This window comes from Prunus avium, chromosome 6 (assembly GCF_965620075.1).
Source record: "Prunus avium chromosome 6, drPruAviu1.hap1.1, whole genome shotgun sequence".
NCBI classification, from domain to species: Eukaryota; Viridiplantae; Streptophyta; class Magnoliopsida; order Rosales; family Rosaceae; genus Prunus; species Prunus avium.
The window spans coordinates 38,882,850-38,903,133 of record NC_142289.1 but is presented as its reverse complement, the minus strand read 5'-3'; the positions used below and the strand labels follow the sequence as shown (position 1 = coordinate 38,903,133).

Sequence of the window (20,284 nt, the reverse complement as noted above, 5' to 3'; positions counted from 1 at the left end):
CATTAGTTTGATGTATCAGAAATATTAACGGGTTTTCCTTCCGTATACAAACGAACTCCGCGCGAAGGAGGCCCTTTACCTTGCAACTGCTTGCATCCAAGCTCACAAGCTTTGTCACAGGCTGCTTTTGTTACGTCTTTTAGTTGCATGCATAGAGGCATACAGTCACGGATACATGTTGCAAATCTAGCCTTTTGGCCACCTCCTTCTCCTGCTCCTCCTCCTCCTCCTCCTGCAGAGGCTGTCATCAGCACGGCAGAGATCAAAGTCACCACCACCATTGCTACACTTTTGTAAGCCATTTGCATTATTCTTAGCATTTTTGTTTTTACTTAACCATAGAAATTTCTGAATGAGAGGGAAGATTGAGTCTTTCATTCCAAGCTGTGGTACGTTTGGTTTGGAGAGATTTCCTAGCCCATCGACAAATGGTAGAATACTGAGCACAAATAGATAGCTTCACCCTCTTTCCTCCTTTGCAACCTGCCCACCCACCCACCACATGTAAATGTCATTAATTAATTAGTTAACATATATAAACCGCGTTGCTAGTCTCTTAAATAAACAACAGACACAATGCAAAATGACAAAGACTGAATTATCAATTTATCATGAATTGATTGAGGTTATAGTGATTGATGTAATGTGCCAGCTTATGAGAGTATGACATACAATTTATAAGACATAAAATCAAAACCCTTTAATTATTTTGATTTTTATTAGAGAAATATCAAGACAATACTTCCCGCATTAATCACAAATTAACATATATGAAAAAATCATTCATCACATACAAAAAAGAAAATTTTCTACATACATACCAAATTGTAATCAACAAAAAAAATAGAAATTCTTGTTTCGAGGAAGGAAGCAAGTGTTTTCCATAAAGAAAATATCATATTACTGATAAAGTAAAATGGCTCAGATGCAGTGATTGACTCTCCAACAGTACAGTAGAAGTTAGAAGAAGTGGTCAAATTTAAGACGCATTCAAATTCAATCAAATCAAAATTACCAGAGAAAATCAAACTCACCCCAATCGACAACAAGAGAAACAAAGACAAGCAAAAACAGAGAGACGAACAGAAAAAATGGTGTTCAACAGCGTGATGGTGGTGTCAGTGGCGCACACATCAGCGGAGATGTGGCAATATTTGGCATGTTTACCAGAGCGTCTGAGCAGCCATCAGCTGTTAGATCTTGTCTTCTGCTTCCCTCTGCAGCAGTTGGGTCGTCTCGCTCTCTGCCTCTGGACCTTCCTCTGCGTCCCTCCTCCGGACTCTTACTACTCCTACTCTTACTCTGACTCTGATGCCTCCTCCTCCACCGTTGTTTACAATGACTATTACTACGACTCCCATTCTGATTGATCCCATTCTGCTGCTTCGCTCCCCTTAACCTCTACGCGCGCCCCTGTACAGTAACTTTCTTCTATCCTTTTTGCCTTTTCTTCAAAATTCAATCTTGCTTGCTTTCTTTTCATTTGTGAAAATGTTGGGGTTGTGCAGATTTGCTTGATCATCGACTTTTATTTTATTTTTTTTGTAGAATCATGGATTAAGCGAATTGTTTGAATTGATGAATTGGGTTGTTCATGATTTTTCATTTTCTTCTTCTTTTCTGAATTTAATGGGTGCTTAGAGTGAAGCTTAGGAAGATACATGTGGAGTGTCACAAAAGCACTTCGCTTTTAGAACAGATTCTGAGAATCAAGTGTTCTAAGAGTTGTTTGCCTTTAAGAAGGATGAATTTTTTTGTTCTTGTGACATTGACTTCTTATATATTTGTCTCTCTGGCCATGTATCTTGCCACTAGTAACTTGTTTCACTAGTCATAGAAGGTTCACAGCTCCTAGTTTCTGTTGAGTAGTCCAGACTCAGAGGATATGAAATGATTGCACTAAAATTGGACTTCATGGTTTAGGAGTGTCTAGTGTAACATGAAGTAGATATATCAAATATCACTTTAGATATGCCCTAATCAATAGGGTGATGCTAAACTCAGGGTTGATAATTTGGTAACATTGCAATTCTTTAGAACGAATTGATGGGTGATATTACACTTATTATTGATGGTGATGAACATGAAACTGAGTCGAGATGATGGTTGTTTATAATCTTTGTTTCTTAGCTTTTGTTTTGGCTGGAATCATAATAATCTTTGTTGGGAAGGTGAATTAATGCATGGAGTAGAATTATTCTGTTTCACTTGTGAGTTATGAAACATTAAGTCAAACATGATGGTTTGTCCAAATCGCTGATCAAGGTCTGAGGTTTCCTATGATTTGGATTGCACAGATTCATCTGTCAGCTATGAAACAATGATGATTGAACAACCGAACAGTCAGTCACCTGTAATGAATTTAATAAGCTTCTTCAATATGTGGGAAATAGGTGAGATTCCAAGTAAACTTTGCAATATGTGGAGAACAGACTACAACTGTACTGATCTTTAACAAGTTGATGCACTTTAGGGTTTAGTAGTTGAAGAAACTTCGGGAGCGCTCTAGTTGGCAAGTAAGCATAGTCTGCCATACTTTAAATTGGAAATTAGAGAATAGGGACATGTGTTCACTGAATGTTGAGTTGTAAGGCATGCTCTTAGGTCGACTTGGCACACGTTTGATGGACTACAAAGAGCTTTCGAAAAGATAATTCCTTGAATATCATTTCTAGCTTGGCTTTGTTTAGAAAATGTCTCCTTCCTCTTGGTACTAGAAAACCCTACTAGTATTTGGGAGATGATGATCTGCGCTCATTGACGTAATAAACTTTGCAAGACGTCAGGCTATGTCAATGTAAGGGAAATCAAACCCATCTTCTTTCATACAATGTATTTTGGATAGTCTGTAACTGTAATTCATTGAAGGAAACCTTGCAAAATATCCCATTCTCATGTTTCGGAGTAACTTTAAAATGAGTACATATCTTTCAAACACTAAGTATTTTTGTTTTTCCTTTTATTCTGAAACTGAAGTTTTAGGTTCGCACAAACATGATGGCATTCCATGGAGCCCCTTCAGACTCGTGTTTCTTTAGATGAATTGGGTTATTGGTGGAAGTTGGGATAGGAAGAAAATGTACAAATGTATTCAGTCTAGGAATTTATTGATTTTTTGAACATTTGTTGATACTCCACAGATTGCTTTTGTAAAACTTAACTGTGTTAAATACTTTGTACACTGGTCAACGCATTTCAGTAGTTATTGTAGGGAGTTACAGGATGGAAGATCTGAAGATAGATTCTTTGATAAACTCTTGCCCTGTGATACGTTGTAGGGTTTGACTTGGAGGTGAGAGGATGTCGTTGCGGAAGAGACTTAGCTTCATGTTAGTTGCATTATTGGTCATTGCTGGATGACAAGGAAAATTACTTTCGGAATACAATTAAGTTGAGATCCCAGTTCTATGTTTGCTTTTCCTCTTTGTATGAAAGCTTTAAATAGTCTTAGATCCTTACAACTGATTATTGATTTCTATATATTTTATTTTACCTGAAAGGATTGATATTTTCTGGTGATATCATATTTACAAATTGTATTGGTAAAGATAATAATTAGATAACACTCAACCTTGTATAACATTGCACTTTTTGTAGTCATGTACTTAATTTGAGGCTTCTTGGCTTGATTTGATTTGTAGTCAAATTTGGGTTATTAGAGTTAAGAAGAACTAAAGAGTCTAACATGAGGCAAGTACGTTAATGCAAACTTTATCAAGATCCAAAATTAGGGTGATCACTAAATTATTAATTACATAATCTGAAATTGCTAAGTTGTAAATTACATAAATGATTTAAGCCAAATTACAACATATTGTCACTAATTGATGGAAATGCTTTTAGAAACTTAAAATTAAGTACCCTGTATTATTACTGGAAGGGTTTTGTCTCTGAGATTGTTCGTGGAGTTATGGTGATTAAGACAATGTAAATGCTCACACTAGTCTAATGTTTACAATACTACAGACACAGAGAATGCCTTATGAAGCAAGTTTTGATTGCTCTATTAACCGCGTTTCCAAGAGCCAAGAATAACGCACTCAAAAATTGAGGACATCCACACTGGAATTCTGCATTGGGAAAGTGTACAAAGAGTTGCAACATTTAGAAAGAAAGAGTTGATTGTAATATCTCAGATCGATTCAAATAGTGATACTAGTCCTAGTCAAATTTCTAGCTTGGGAATAGGAATATGGAAAATCATACAAGTCTTTAGGAAGTGCCATCATGCCCTATCTGGTAACTGTGTTATAAGTTGTAACTAATTGAAACCTTGTATATCTGTTTCATACAGTGGTTAACATGAAAGAAATGTTGTTATGGGTTTGAAATACTAAAATATATTGAAAGAATGCATGTTTCATATATTTATTTCGCGCTATTTTTCATCATTTAACCAAAAGGCACCATATGCTCAGTAACGAGGGTTACTGCAAGAAACTTGCAATGAGGTTCCTAAAGAGACGAACCAAATAGGTTTTACTTGCTTAATCTAGTCATATGAGTATTTGATCTGGCAAACCAACTGAATACAGCTTTGCTTGATATCCCTTTTTCCTGCTGATGAAATATCTTCACATTAAGGTTATTTGAATGCAAGAAATCTAACCACATTTCTGCTGACAATGTTGAAATTTACATAAATTGGAATGGATAGAACCCTTAGAGTTCCCATCAGGATGACTACTTCTTTTATTGGTTTCCTGATGGAGAGTGGGCAGTATGCCAGGTTGTTAGAAAATATTTGGTCTTCAAATTCACCTTGGGCAATATGTGGATCTTTTGGCTGGTGTGGGAAATTATAGAATATTTCATAATTGTTTGAATGGTTTTAGCCTACTTGTGTGAGAGAGTGGTGCATAGCTTGTTCCTAGTTTGAATCAGTCATATGTTCAACAAATATATCTGGTTTAAGGTGCATTTGCAACAAGCTCTTGAGTCTTAGCAGAGGTGCTTCTCTTTGCCATTTTTTTTATGCCTTCTGCCATTGCTGAAGAGCACACTTGACAGTGTTAGGGTGCCAAGACTCTCACAAGTGTCCATAGTATGATGTCTCAGATACGCAATGTCAAATTTCAAGGTCCAGTAATGATTGTGAAGGTAGATTGGTAGGAAGAATGTGTGCTTCAGCTGGAAATTGGCCTTTGGTTTGGTAATCTGTAACCATAGTGTGTTGGTTAGATGTTTTCAGGAGTTGTTTTGGGTGAGTTGAAAGCACTAACTCGACTGGGTCTGAAAATTGGTGATTATTATCTTGAAAAAGGTCTTTAGCAAATTTAAAAGTGAAATGATTAAGATTTTGTTTGATTTACCATATCATTAAACTTCACTACCCTGTGCAGTGTCAGTTTTTCTACGTATGTTAGATACCCTTTGAGTAACAAACAAGCCGGTGGTTCCTTCACTAGTACTCCATTTAATGGGGCGAGAGCGGCTGCACTGTCTACTTTGATCATGCTTCTGTTAATAGACTTCTAATCTCCTGGAGAAGGATTCAAATTGATTACAGCATTACCCAAAAGATAGAGCTAAACATTAGTTACATGCAGCGTGAGCTCGTGCAGGGATATTTTCCTGGGGTCGTTTAAGTTCCTATTTGAAGGGCGTAGTGAAATTTTTGGTGATTGTGAAACAATAAGAGAATGGAGAACTCAGTTCTGGAGGTTGGGAGTGACTGGAAGGATATCATAGCCCAAACTGTAGTTGTTATTTCTTATGTGTGTGAGTTAAAAACAAGATTAGTATAGGCCTCAAAGGCCACTGACATGCATATTTCAATTGTACACTTGCAATGCAACTGGCTCATCCTTTTTCTTGCAAAAACATGTCCAAGCCAACATGGGTGGGTATGTATCTTGCTATTTGAATGCAAGAAGAAACCAGATGCTTTCCAGTTTCCGTGCCATTAGCTACAGGAGGCTGTTTATCTTTATCACGTGAGATACGGTGAGAGTCCATACATTTTATTCATTAAAGGATCCGGAACATGATTGATGGTTGAGAGAGAGAGAGAGAGAGAGAGAGAGAGAGAGAGAGAGCGTAAAAAGGGAAATGAGAGAGAGCGAGCTGGCATCATACACCAATCACGGTGTATATGTTCTTCCAATGCATGTGGGGTCTTGACCTTTGATTTTTCTTTTCTCCTGTCCATTATTAAGGTAGGTCGATTTTGGTGCTCATTTAGCAAGCAAAGCTACATTTTCATAGCACAATGATGAAGGGGGAAAAGGGAAGAAAAGCAAAGCTTTTATGCAATGGCCCCAATCTTGAGACTTATCAAAATATTAAATACCCCCATTAGAAAGAAGAGGCAATTGTATATACCCTGTTTTTTCTTTGTTTGTAGACACAAGACATTGACTGATAATGGCCTTTTTCCTCCCCAACTTTCCACCTTTTTCACTCCTTCCTGTTGGGGTTGTGTTGTGTGGTGTGGTACCTAAGTTTTGCTGGCTTTCCTTCCTGTGTTGCCAGACCAGAAATGTTCAAGCCTAAAATAATAGCCGTCATGTTTGGTTCATACTATTGCAATTATCTTTTGTCTTTATGAATACTTGGTATTTGCCTATTATTTTTTAGTTGTCATCTTCAAATAATGAAACAAGACCAATCTAATGCGTGGACTCAGCTCTTTCATTAAATTAAACCAGTTGTATTCCATTTATATATTTCCTACACAAATTAAACTATGTATGTCCGAATTATTATACAACCAAACTTCACATGTCCATGGACTTTTGTGTCTCATCTAGTCCCACTATTGTCTTTTCTTCTATAAATAATAAAATAAAATAAAAAACCCTCTTCTTTGGTCAACTAGCCAAAACAAATTATGCGAAAATATAAAAAAGAAAAATAATATCTTGTCTATTATTGTAAGTTGGCCTGATAATTGTTGATTGGGGGTGGTGGTGGTGGTGGGAAAATTGCCCCACCACATTTGGCGTTAAGTGGACAAACAATAAAAGCAATTTTGTAAGCTTACACTTGATTACTTGCATTACATGTCATGTGTATGTGTTTTTCCTTTCTTTGTTTCTTTTCCCAACCTAATTTCCTTTGTCTATCCAAAACGAACGCATTTAACCGAAAATTGTTCTTTGTATTTACTATGGATCTCATTTGAAGCCGAAGCCAACCCATTCATCTCTCTTTCAAGCATGGCTGGTCGACAAAAACATGCATTTGCTAGAACCCACTAATTTTTTTAAATTTTTTTTGAAATTACATGCACAATTCAACCAAAAAGAAGCCACTAGCCACAAAATGTCAACCATAAAGGGTCATTATAATAATAGAGCGATCAAACATCAAATTAAGACAATCTAGTGTGTCTCCTCTAATAATCACGCATGATCAAATAAACTCTAACATAGGCATCATAATTAAAATTGCAAACTCAGAACAACCAAGTAGAGATAACGCTTGAAAAAACCAAGTCATAACATACAAATAAAACTCTCACAAGAGAGAGGTGGAAAACTCTCATAAGGAGAGGTGAAAACTACATAGAAAGCCTAAAAAGTTTCTACGACTTATTTCAAATGTAAAGAAACCATAAAAAGGATGGTGGTAAAGACCCAACACCGAAACACAGATGGAAATCTAATGCCGAGATGCAACCGTCTATGATGGGTGTAGGAAAATCGAAATAAAATGAAGACAAATATGGGAAACATTATGTCTTTAAAAATGGGGAAGAGAGGAAAAAGGAGGAAGAACAATGGCTTCCACCCTTCAAAGTTCAAAGTGAAAACGGCTAAAACCCACAAGACAGGTCATTTCTTTAACTAATTCAATTTTGTGGATATTGAGAAATAAAATGCAATCCCAAAGCAAAGCCTACTCCAATACTTGAACTAGGATACTCATTCAGTTTTTGTAAACAAAATGTTATCATTCATTTGATTGATAAGTATATAATGCCGCAATTTGCTAAGAACGTGAGCAAAAGCCAAAAGAAGAAAAATTAAATAAAAAAGTTCATTTTGATTGATTGAGCTTTAATAATTATGTTTGGCATAATAACCAAGGGATTGGTACGCTTTCTTTCCTGCAAGTGGGAACACAAATATGGTTACCTAAAAGTTTGCTTTGAGTTTTTTATTTAATTTATTATTTCCTTAGAGTTTTATAGAACAAATACAAATACATGAAGAGCAGCAAGCAATAATAGATTAGGCTTATAGTTATGAATGATGGCAGAGTTAGGGTTTAGGGTTAAAGACATTTTTGAAAGAAAACGAAAAGGCCTAGACCTAGTGATGGAATTGGGATATTCGAGGGCCATAGTCTAGATAACAAAATTTCCTCCATGTGTATATTTTGAGTTTATATTATTTCCGAAAAGTAAAGAGTCAACATTGATAGCTACTTTTTTTTTTGTTACATTAGGAAGAAAGAAACCTAAGCAAAGAAAAAGGTTAGAGCCACAACCATTGATTGCTACTTCGGTTTCAAAGTCAGCATAAACAAATCCGTATAAAGTCCAAAGTCATGCATGAGTGACTTGTGGTAAGAATAGTGACCAGTCCGGTTGGATGCTGTTGGTGTCCAACAAATCATCAAACCTTTCACAAGTTTAATAGTTAACGCAATAAAGCATAAAGATTTAACATTTCATAATTTAGCTTATTTAATAAAGACTAGCCTCTTCGCACGCGCTTCCGTACCTGCGAGAGGCTTTTTAAAAAATAAATAAATTTATTTATTTTAGAATTAAAAAAAGATAATAGGTAGTTATGTTCTATAAAAATAGGATTCAATATCTGATTTTTCTTTTAATTTTAATTTTTTAAAAATATGAAAAAAGTATGAATTTATCATATTATCTTCATTTAATTAATAATTTTAATTTTTAATATTTGGAGTAACTAAAGGCATTTTCTGGTATTTTGAATGTTTCACTATTCTATGCTTTTGCTTTATATATATAGAAGAAAGGGAAAAAAATATTATTAAAAAAAAATACAATGAGGTATGAAATATGGGGAAAAGATAATGGAAAGTTGTTGAAATTCTTTAAAAATTATGTAAAGAACATGAAGAAAAAAAAATCATCATCATGTGGCATTTGTTCTTTTTTTCTCTCAATTATTTGAAGTGGAAAAAGAAATAAAATAATTTATGTATTATCTTTCATTCTTTTCCAATCAAACATGTTTAATTAAGCCATTAGATTTAGTTAGTTTTCTTTCACTTTAATGTTTTTGGAATTTTTCTATTTTTTCATATTTAGTGCCCGTTTGACATTGCTTATTTGGGGTAATAAGTGATTTTTAAATTTTTTTGGGAAGCCTAGCCTGTTTGGTAAACTGTGAGAAAATCACTTATTGTTAAAAATTGTTGTGAGAGAAAGCTATAAGGGAAAACAGCTAATGAGGTGCTTTCATTTTCTAATTATGTAGAAATCAATTTTGAAGATGCGCTAGGTTTAATGATTATGCGGCAATTATTTTCTGATTATTCGGAAATCAATACCAACAACACTTTTAAAAAAAAATTACCAAACGCTAAACTGCTTTATCTCACAGCTGATTTCTCTCATTCACAGCACAACAATGCCAAACTGGCCCTTATAGTTGCCCTAAAAAAAGTTTATAAAAGTGGACCGAGTCCTAGAGATATTTGAAACGACACGACGGGAATGAGACGCGTGCGCCAATCAAGGCAGAGAGAGAGTACTGGTTCTTCATTTTGGTGGACCAAAATGTCCATTAGCTGGGTTGTATGCCTGCTGCCAGTGTTCCAGCGAGCCCACACCCAAATTTCCACACCATGCATGCAAGTTGCAACCACACAAGAGCTCTCGCTCTCTGCCTCTGTCTCTGTCTCTCTCTCTCTCTCTCTCTCATAATTCACAAGAAGAATAGAGAATCGCAACGACAAATCCCATGTGCTGGTGACACCATCAGATTCAGACACAACTACCACCCCCCCTACGTTATGTATACAGTATACTAAGTGAATTATAATGATATATATACATTAACTAGCCTTTGATTTAGTGATATTCATCTTTAGTTAATTGGAGGATGTCTTGTGTTTAATTCACATCACATGGATGGCCGGCCAATATACATTTGTAATGAGCTCCATACATAGTTAATTGTGTCTAGCTTCGTTCACGTGGTGTAGCTTTGTTGTTTGTGTATTTATATGGCGTATTGTAAAAGTATATTTGTATTGTAAATAATTTATACGTACACTGTACACACGCACCCCTCAACTCAAATATTGACAGAGAGAGTCGGTGAGTGGGGGCCACAGTGGTACAATTTTGAAAATCTAACTCAATTATGACTTTTTAACCCCACTCTCTCCACCCCCAAATCCGAGCCGTATCCCTTTGGCTTTGGATTCTCTTTTATTCTTCTTCTTCCCTCCCTCAGTTTTATACTCTTTTTTGTTCTTATGTTTTTACCGTTGCTCGTGATTCGTGCTCCACATGTTTGGTGCTCACGGGCGTGCTGGTGAATTGTATGTACACGTGTACGGTGGCTGATGCAACCACACGGGTGTTGAAATTCCTTGGCATCATCACTCCTTTGTTTTTGTTCATGCCGCCCGTGCCTAGGTTATGGTTTTCAACTTTTCAGCAAATACCACTCAAAGCCACCATTCACTTTCTGGATTAGTATTTCACCATTATCCGTATCTAACACAGAGTCCATAATTAACACATTATTTTATCACCTTTTAAGCTGTTAGTGAAAATTGCATGGTTTAGTGAAATAATCTTGATTTTAATACGAAAAATCTGTATATTTATTTATTAAGGACTCGTTTGATAACTATTTTATTTTTTATTTTTAAGAAATTGAAAGCAAAAAACTTGTTTGTTACCCAATTTTTGTTTTCAACAAATCTGAAAACTAAAAACTGTTTAGAAGTTGTTTGGTAATAGATTTCAATTTTATCTGAAACTTGGATATTGAATTTTGTTGGGGTAAAATTGTGAAATTGATATCATAGAATGAAAGTGCATATTACAAATAGTTTGTAGTATTTTTTGGAGTTAGTATCATCTTCTTTTTTTTGTGAATTTTGGATATAGAGGTCCTAAGGCTTGAAATCAGTTTGTGGCCGAATGCAAGAGTCGAGCGTCGGGGTTCAAGTTGGGAGGTCCCAAATATTTACTTTTGTTAACTGCAACACAATGCATGTGTGGTGATGTAAAATTGATGAATGACAAAGGAGTGCAAAAAAAGTGAAAATGAAAATTGAAAACACTTTCAAGTTGTTTTACAAAATAAAGGTGACTTTGAAAACTATGTTTCAGTTATTTGAAAACAAAAAACAAAATTTGTTACCAAACATGTTTTTAGTTTTCAGCTTTAAAAAAAAAGTGAAAATAAAAAATACACTTAGTAAGTTTTTCTTATTTTATACAAACGATATTAGAGGGAATGAGAATAAATTTAGGACCTCGAGTACATGCTTAAATACTCTTAACCACTACAAGCCCCTTGCAAATAACTAATATAGGTTCTTGTGTCATTTCTAATTATTTGTGAACAACCATGTGCCACATTTAATAAATAACTAATTTAAAATCACACAACAAAAATTGTCTATGTAGAGTAGATTGTGATTTATATATATGTAACATTATTTTTTATTTTTTATTTATAAAAAAAATCTACAAATAAATTGGTGATGGGATAGTCACTGTGGTACTTGGCAGGTGAGGGAATTAACGGCGTTAAGCGAAAATAACAGCGAGCGATCCTTCTGCGGCTCTGTGCTCCGCTTTGGTAATTATGAAGGAGCTGATTTTATTGGGATTCTGAGAAGACCAATGTCAGAAGAAATGACTAAACTACCATCGCTTAAGTTTAACTTAATTTAAGTTTGAATTTTTCTAATGCAAATGCAGAGTTGTGGTGTTGAGTTGGAGGAGGCCCTCGAAACCTTCCACATTTGCAGCAGTGCAGAGTGCAGGTTAAAAACTCATGGTCATGACTCCTATCCTCTCCTCTCCTCATGCATTATTCTGCTACATTGTCAGATTATCTCTCTGGCACTAGGATATCTTATTTTTTAAAAATATTATCAATAATTTTGCTTTTAAAAAATAAGAACAAAGACAAATAATAATAAACTCATGAATAAAAGTGCAAAGTTTTTAAAATAAAGGTAGGTCTATGACCACAGACATAGTGGTGGACTGAAGAAAAAGCTAGAAAGGAAGAAGGATGTGGCAATGGCGTAGCAAGCAGATAGCATAGCAGACACTTTGCTTTGCTTCCTTCCACCATTTTTCTTATTTATTTATTTTGTGTTGTGTTGTGTATGAGGTGACAATAATTGTCATGTGTGTGAACTGCAAAACTTGCCCATATTGAACTAACACTCGCTCATCAATCAACCATTGATTGGAGTTTGGATCTATAAATAAAACACATGCTATTGCTTGTAATTCACAGAATCATTACATTAACATTTGTCATAATTTAAATACATACACATTCACTTCAAAATCCTCTTTCATATCATATGTTGAAATACAATGTGAATTGCGGATGGGTTTGCTGGCCAAGACAGTGAGTACGCTATTTTGTTCTCAATTTAAATTATCCATCTCCCCGTAAATTAGACTATTTAAATTATCGCTTGTATACAAAAATATGAATTACTCACAAATTATAATTAGTCTCAAATTTTATTTATTTTTCTAATGTAGTCCACTAAAGTTAAGCAATGTCATATTTTAATGGCTTGGGAAATTGTGCCTTTTCATCGTTGAACATATTAAATAGTTATGGCACTGGACCATTGTTCCCCACCCAGCATCCTAATTAATATATTCATCCTAATTAAGTCACTGCCATTACTTGTGAAAAAAAGGTATTAAAAATTGTAGTGGCATTAGAAAAAGAATGCACAATGAGATTGGAACATAAGAATCTTTGTCCAGGAATAACAAAAAAACATGATCGTGGATGAGACGCCACGCTGTAAACGATTCGCTATATCGCTCGATCGCTCAACAATAAGTCTTTTTTTTAATTTAATTTTTAATTTACATCGGATTCCATTAAATGTGCGTTTAAAAAATATGCAATTATTTAGGACCCCACTAACCACACCAAATTAAACTCATTCGATTCCAATTTCCAAATATGAAATCAACCATTCAAATGATAGGCCAAGCGCCAACTGTCTCGATTCTCATGAGTCATTACCAGCCATGCCATATAAAAATGCTCATAGGTTGGCTACACAAAATACTTGGAGGGGAAGGGGCTTTTATGTGTTTTTTTTTAGTTTTTTTTTTAATAAAAATGATATTAGGAAAGAAGGGGCTCGAAAATATGACATGATCTCGAGCATAAACATATATTCTTAACTGCTTGAACTACAAACCCTTTCTAACTTCTATCTTTTAATTATATGTTGTAATTGATTCGCGGTACAATTAGCAGAACCGAAAAAGTATTAGTTAGTATACTAAGTGGATATTTTGGTAAATATGATGTGGGCCCATTTTTGAATGAGAAACTGGAAAGATGTTTCATGGACCTCCCAAATAGCAGCCTTCCCAAACGACAAACCAAAGCCGTAGTCTGTGGGGTGACCTTTTCCTTAAAATAATCTGATGTATTATTTTGTCAAAATTACACACCTAAATTTAGTTTGTTTTTTTCTTCTTCTTCTTAGTAATTAAACAAGAAGGATTTTAAGCCCTTGAGATCTCAAATCCCGAAATAAATGTATGAGTTTAAATCCAATATTAAACACGAAAGATTTTAAGTACCGTTTGTCTATGTGATTTTAAGCATGTAGATGAAAAGTTTAATGGTAGATATAAATTAACAAAATCTCGAATAATTTATTATAACAATTATATTGAATGCTTGAATATAATCTCGAATAAAAAAAGATCACTCATATGCAACGCCTTTTTTTTATCTATCAAAAACTCATATGTAATATCTCTGGATCAAAGTAGAATCTCAAACAAAGTTGTATGTCTCAAGTTTTAGGTTTATTTATCTTAGTATGACTGGTTGGTCCTTAGGTCTCTTTCCTTTGCTTTACATTCCCCTATCCGAGCTCGTTTGTGGTTATTGTTATAGGGTTGTTCTTTTGCTTCTTATTCAAGTTAGATATATTATTTACCGTATTTAATCTAATTTCTTTAATTTATTTTTATCGTATTGATCCTTAAATTTCATTTTCTTTTCATCTTTGGTTGTTAGTTGTTAGCCTTAGCCCCCATCGTGCTCGTGCCAAAGGCCTAAAAATTGAAAGAAAGTAGAGCGAGAAAGAGTGAGTTCATTTTAGAGAGAGAAAGTGAGGGGCATTGTTAATGTAAGAAAAGTAGAGGGAAAATGACAAGAAAGGAAGAAATGTGCAGTTCTTTATATGTGAAAGTAGAGAGAGAAAACGACAAAGTGCCAAAGTGGGTTCTTTTGTGAGAGAAAAGAGAGAGAAAGAGGTGAGCAGTTTTATTGGATTTTTGTGTTGAAGTTCAAGCAGAACCACCTCACCCTGCAAAGTTTGCTTGCTTCATCTGGGTTTTTGAGAGAGAGAGAGAGAGAGAGAGAGAGAGAGAGAGAGGTAGAGCTCTTGTGTGGTTGGTGATGATCAGTGTGCTTGAGCTCTAACCTACACTACTGGGTCTGTGCGTAGTGTAGCACTGTGAGAGTGAGAAAGAGAGAGCTCTGTTTTTTTAGTATTTTGGGTATTTTGTTTTGGTGGTTTACCAAATGGGTTTTGCTCAGTTAAGCAAAGGGAGGTCAAGGAGAGCTCTAACTCTGACTCTTTGCGTATGGAGCTTGATCTCTCTGTCTTGTGCTGCTAGATTGACTGATTCCTCAAGGCAGAAGCTTGATGTCCAGAAGCACCTCAACCGCTTGAACAAGCCCGCCGTGAAAAGCATCAAGGTTTCTTTTTTCTCGCTTTCTCTTTTACTTTACATTATTCTTTCCTCATTCAACTTTCTCGCGGTGTGTTTGATTTAAAATAAAAAAATGGCTTTCTTGCATTTGTTGTTCTCCCTCTGTTAGATTGCTGGGAAAGTGGAAGAAAGTGAAGAAAAAAATATTTTTTCTGTTGTTCGTTGCATTTGGTATAAATGTTGATGTATTTAATTCTGAGAAGGTGCTTATTCATCGTTTTCTCAGTAACCAAATGGGGGTGTAAATGCAAATGGGTTTCTTCTGTACTTCACTCCGGTTCTAGGATTTTCACTATTTTTTTTATTGCGGAAGCTTGGTATTAATTTTTTTAAAAAACAAAGCAATGATTTCCTTATCGTTTCCTCTTTCCTCTCACTCTACAATGATTTCCTTTTAAAAGGAGTTAAAGAAGACCAGCAAAATGAAAAGAAAAAGCTGAAGCAATATTGTAAAATTAGGCCTCATTTGTTATCACCAAACATTGTTTCACTGAGCAGGCATAACATAAATGCAACTGACTACTTTGCTTTAATTTAGTTTTCTCAGCCTTAGAAAGTTTCTCTGTCATCATAGATGTGCACTGTTTTTGTTTTAAGATCTAACATGCTACTCTTCTGATTTTTTATGGATATCAGAGCCCAGACGGGGACATAATAGACTGCGTTCATATCTCTCAGCAACCTGCTTTCGATCATCCTTACCTCAAAGACCACAAAATCCAGGTGCATTTTCCTCAACCATGCATCTTTGTTGTCGGCAATTTTCTCCTTTTATTTTATGCCTGGAATCTAACTTTACTGGGGTCTGTTTGGTTTATCAGATGAGACCTAACTACCACCCAGAAGGGTTATTTAATGAGAACAAGGTAGCTGAAAAAACAAAAGAAAGATCAAACCCACAAGTCCAGCTATGGCACACGAATGGTAGATGCCCTGAAGATACTATACCCGTTCGGAGAACAAGGCAGGAAGATATTCTGAGAGCAAGCTCAGTCAAAGCATATGGAAGGAAGAAGCAGAGATCCATACCAAAGTCAGCAGATCCTGATCTTGCGAATGAGAGTGGTCATCAGGTAAACTTTTGTTTGCAATGAAATAAAACAAGTGTCTATATTCTTTAAACATTTTCTATTAGCTTTCTGAATTTTGTTTAACTGATCTCATTCTTTTGTGGTGATTAGCATGCAATAGTTTATGTCAATGGAGATAAATATTATGGAGCAAAAGCAACCATAAATGTCTGGGAACCCAAGATACAACAACCTAATGAGTTCAGCTTGTCTCAGCTGTGGATATTAGGAGGGTCTTTTGGTGAAGATCTGAACAGCATTGAAGCTGGTTGGCAGGTATTATAATTTATATCTTAATCAAGGCCAACAATAATGTTGCCCAAATTGACAGAGTTATTTATTTTCGTTTTTAGACATGAAGTATTGATCTTGATTCATGTTTGTGCGCTGCAACAGGTCAGCCCAGATCTCTACGGTGACAACAACACAAGACTGTTTACCTACTGGACTGTAAGTTTCTAAATCATCATTTTCTCATACTTTTTGGGTTTGCATTTTGGTTTCTCTAGTCTTCTTCGCTTATCTCATTGGTTTTTCCCCATTTTGATGGCTATGCTAATATGTTTTCCTTGCATGATTCCTCTCTATGATTATATTGCAGAGTGATGCATATCAAGCCACTGGTTGCTACAACCTCCTCTGCTCAGGCTTTATTCAAATCAACAGTGAGATAGCAATGGGTGCAAGCATCTCTCCTGTTTCTGGCCTTCGAGGATCCCAATATGATATCAGTATACTCGTCTGGAAGGTAAAAGCCAAAGCCAATTTTGGATCAGACCACATAATAGTATGAGGTAAAAGAAACCAAAAGAGAAGAAATGGAGCTAATAATAATCTGCTAAAGGAGGCATGTGAGGATGGATGAAAAATTATATATCCTTGCATTTGCAATTTTTGAGGGTTGGGGGTCAGAAAATCATTGCGGTTTGGATGTATAGAATCTTTTGGCGTTTCCTTTTGATCACTGATTCCCATCACTGTGCAGACATTGACAAGTTCCACACTTGTATTTACCTTTCACTGCATCTGCATTCTTCTCACGGGAAAGATAAGATAAAGAGCATTGTCTTGTCACTCAGTTGGTTTGCTTAAGCTATAGGAGACCCTTTAAATACAGGAGTAGATACCTTAATTACTTTTATTTACTATTCTTTATTCACTTGGGAAAACTTTATTTGTGTTTTGTAGGATCCAAAGGAGGGGCATTGGTGGATGCAGTTTGGCAATGACTATGTGTTGGGTTATTGGCCTTCTTTCCTCTTCTCATACTTGGCGGACAGTGCTTCCATGATTGAGTGGGGAGGTGAAGTTGTCAATTCAGAGCCTGATGGGCAGCACACCTCAACTCAAATGGGGAGTGGACGTTTCCCTGAGGAGGGATTTGGGAAGTCCAGTTATTTCAGGAATATTCAAGTTGTTGATAGCTCCAATAATCTCAAGGCCCCCAAAGGGTTGGGCACCTTCACTGAGCAATCCAACTGTTATGATGTTCAAACTGGCAGCAATGGGGATTGGGGGCATTACTTTTACTATGGAGGCCCAGGTAAAAACCCAAATTGCCCATGAAGTGAAAAAGAAAACCTATTTCAGCCTCCCTCCCTCTACTTTTCCTATGTATCATTCAATCTTAGTGTAATACCTTTTCTTCTCCTTTGTATACCCTTTTTCACTCTTAGGTTGGGCAAGTAGCAGTAGTAGTACATGTGACCCTTTCTGTAGTGGGAAGTTTTGACTCTTTGTTTTTTAGTAAAAGAAGAATCTCCATGTAAGTGGATATGTGAAGGTGGCCAAGTTTCTCAAAAGCCTAAAGAAACGAGGTCTTTTTATTGTATTCTCTTTTGTTTGTATACTCCTCTCTTGGAGTGGCTTGTTAAGTGAATGAAATGAATGAGTTTCGTTTCGGGTCCTAATCTTTTGCGCAAAGCAAAGCACTGTATACTATATATAATATTTGCAGATTCTGCTTCTGTTTGCGTTGAAATGCTCACTTTTTATCTTTTAAATTTTTTCTTGTTTGTTCTTCCTTTCTTGCTATTTTTTGCAGACGTGTTTTGGGTGGGGTGGGGTGGGGGGGTGGTGCCGTAGAGAATATGCTGTTTGAAGAGAAAGGTTGTTGTGGATGAGATTTTGCATGTGAGTGGATGACAGTCCAATATTTAAATTTATATCTCATAGGTTTTTGTGGTGCATCCATCACCTTTTGTGACGAGATTAGATTAGATGCCCCACCAGAGTCACACAGACACTTCTCTTGCACCACTCACCACCACCCCCACCCCCACCCCACTAAGAAAGAACACCCATTTCCTTTTTACTTTCTTCTTTTTAACATTTAACAATAAATAATGCGGTCCTCTTTGGAAATCCATTCAAGGTTCTTTCTTTATTTCATTCTAAACGTAAATGTTCATCTTCCATTCCAACTGAGATTCCTTCTTGTCCTTGACTAAAACTAAAAGGGTGTCTAAAGCTAAATGCATTTTTACACGACCATATATGTATGGACAGGTTCGTTCGAGTCTTTTTCAGCCAACTAACTTATTTGTAATGTTCTGTTAGAAGCAAAATGTTACCCACCACCTGGTTCCTGGTTTTGAACAGTGAGGACTTCATATTGTGGTGGTGGGACTGGGAGAAGCTAATTCTTAACATCATCTTTGTTTACTTGGCACATGGCTTTCTGATCCTATCTATGGATTACAATTTTCTGTTTGTTGTACAGTGCTCTACAAAACTTTGATTTTTTATTTTTATTTTATGTCATTCATATGCCACTAAATAAATGTTATGAAAAAAATAAGGTGAGAGAGAGAGAGAGAGAGAGAGAGAGAGAGAGAGAGAGAGAGAGAGAGAGGAGCTTCTTCAATCAAAAATCTTGTGAGGCTCCATTTGGAAAGTGAGATTTCAAATCAAGAGATAAGCAATTATTTATTTATTTTTTAATATCAAAAAGTAAATTTCATTATTCAAAACGCCCTAGTGGACTTATTCAATAACCCAAAAGAAAAAGGCGAGTAGAGAGGAGGAGAAGAGGCAATGATGTTTCTTCCTCCTCCCCTCTATGGAATTCTTCTTTGGGACTCACAGAAGGAGAGAGCGACTAGAGTTTTTCGACATACAAACTACCAAGATGAAAGCCACTTAATTTGAAAGAAAACTGGATGTAATCATATTGGACATGTGTCTCCTATCTTCATTTTCCCTTTTGGATTCCTTATATATGGTCATTATGTGAGGTCATATCTCTTAACCGTTGTATTATGCTAATTAATTTGATCAAACGGTTAAAAGATAGGATCTCACCAACTACTAAAAGATAAAGCCTCAACAACGATTAAAAGATAAGGCCACACTATAGAATTCTTTTGTAATGTATATGTATACGGTAATGTATGTGCTTATCGAAGTTTAGGACCAGCTTTGGGCCAAACGACTTCTGAAGCCCGCATTTCCCATGTCATGTCATATTAACAGAATGGGTTTTGGGTGCGCAAACGACTACTGAAACAAAAGAAGACAATAGTTGCAAACTCATAACTACTACACTTAATATGTAAGCCAAAAACAGAGCCCATATCATTGTTCTTCTATGTTCAATGCCAAAGCCCATATATTTGTTAATTAGTTGAAGTTGGCAATTCTAAAATGGCAAAAACAGAAGAAAAAAAAGTGTTTATGCTCCAACCAGCTTGTATAGTCCTTGCAAGTTGCAACCACAAAGAAGATTGTTAAGCTAAACTTTGCTTGTTTCGCTTCCAACTTGGCAGCAGCAGGGGAGATCGTTGTTGCTCACTATGAGCGATGATCTCTTCTATAGCTGTCACCTGCTTTATGTCCAGACAGAGTGTAGACTCAGATTAGTGAAAATCCCTCTCTTTATTTATAGTAAAGCTCCTTTTGTAGCTGTTGAATTAACCCATCTTTGCAGCAGCAGCAGCAGCAAGGAAATTGTGCAGCTCAGCTCACAGTTTGGGCTAACATTTTGATTTGACATAGCATACCATTGATACCAAGCAAGACACCTCATTCCCACAACTACTGCTAAAACTGCTGAAGACAAAGTTTGCTCTGTCAAAGACCAATTTGGCTACAAGTCAATTTTATAAGAATAAAAAAAAAAAGAACCCACCTTCCTAATTCTAAACAAATACTCTAGTGGGAAGACATTATTCTGTACCTACTAATTCAAGAAATCACTCCCCTGGGCATGGCAACAATCTTGACTCTTAAATTATTAAAAATATTAAATGTGGCCCTCTTTTTTTTTTTTTTTTGGTGTGGTAAAATTATTGAAATACTACTTTATTTT

The 20,284-nt window shown here is 35.8% G+C and overlaps 2 protein-coding genes across 11 annotated transcripts; both read left to right on the top strand.

The window, feature by feature from the left end:
- The first annotated feature begins 883 nt into the window (after nt 1–883).
- LOC110759033 (uncharacterized) lies at nt 884–4,352 on the top strand. Of its 10 annotated transcripts, none has more exons than XR_015836729.1 (2): nt 884–1,420; nt 3,203–3,499. XR_015836729.1 is itself a non-coding variant. In XM_088255502.1 (2 exons), exon 1 carries the CDS (start codon nt 1,092–1,094, stop codon nt 1,368–1,370), a length of 279 nt encoding a protein of 92 aa, XP_088111628.1. In that variant the 5' UTR covers nt 884–1,091; the 3' UTR covers nt 1,371–1,415; nt 3,212–3,499. The 10 variants fall into 10 exon arrangements, 6 of the variants coding, with proteins under 6 accessions (XP_088111628.1, XP_088111626.1, XP_088111627.1 ...); XR_015836728.1 differs by lacking the exon at nt 3,203–3,499 and adding an exon at nt 2,298–2,897; XM_088255502.1 differs by having other exon boundaries at nt 884–1,415; nt 3,212–3,499.
- Nucleotides 4,353–14,276: 9,924 nt separating this feature from the next.
- On the top strand, nt 14,277–17,885 carry LOC110759004 (tRNA-splicing ligase (DUF239)). The gene is made up of 7 exons (XM_021961003.2): nt 14,277–14,891; nt 15,542–15,628; nt 15,727–15,978; nt 16,087–16,251; nt 16,372–16,425; nt 16,577–16,723; nt 17,164–17,885. The coding sequence occupies exons 1-7, from the start codon at nt 14,715–14,717 to the stop codon at nt 17,539–17,541; spliced, it is 1,260 nt and encodes a 419-aa protein (XP_021816695.2). The 5' UTR covers nt 14,277–14,714; the 3' UTR covers nt 17,542–17,885.
- The last annotated feature ends 2,399 nt before the right edge of the window (nt 17,886–20,284 follow it).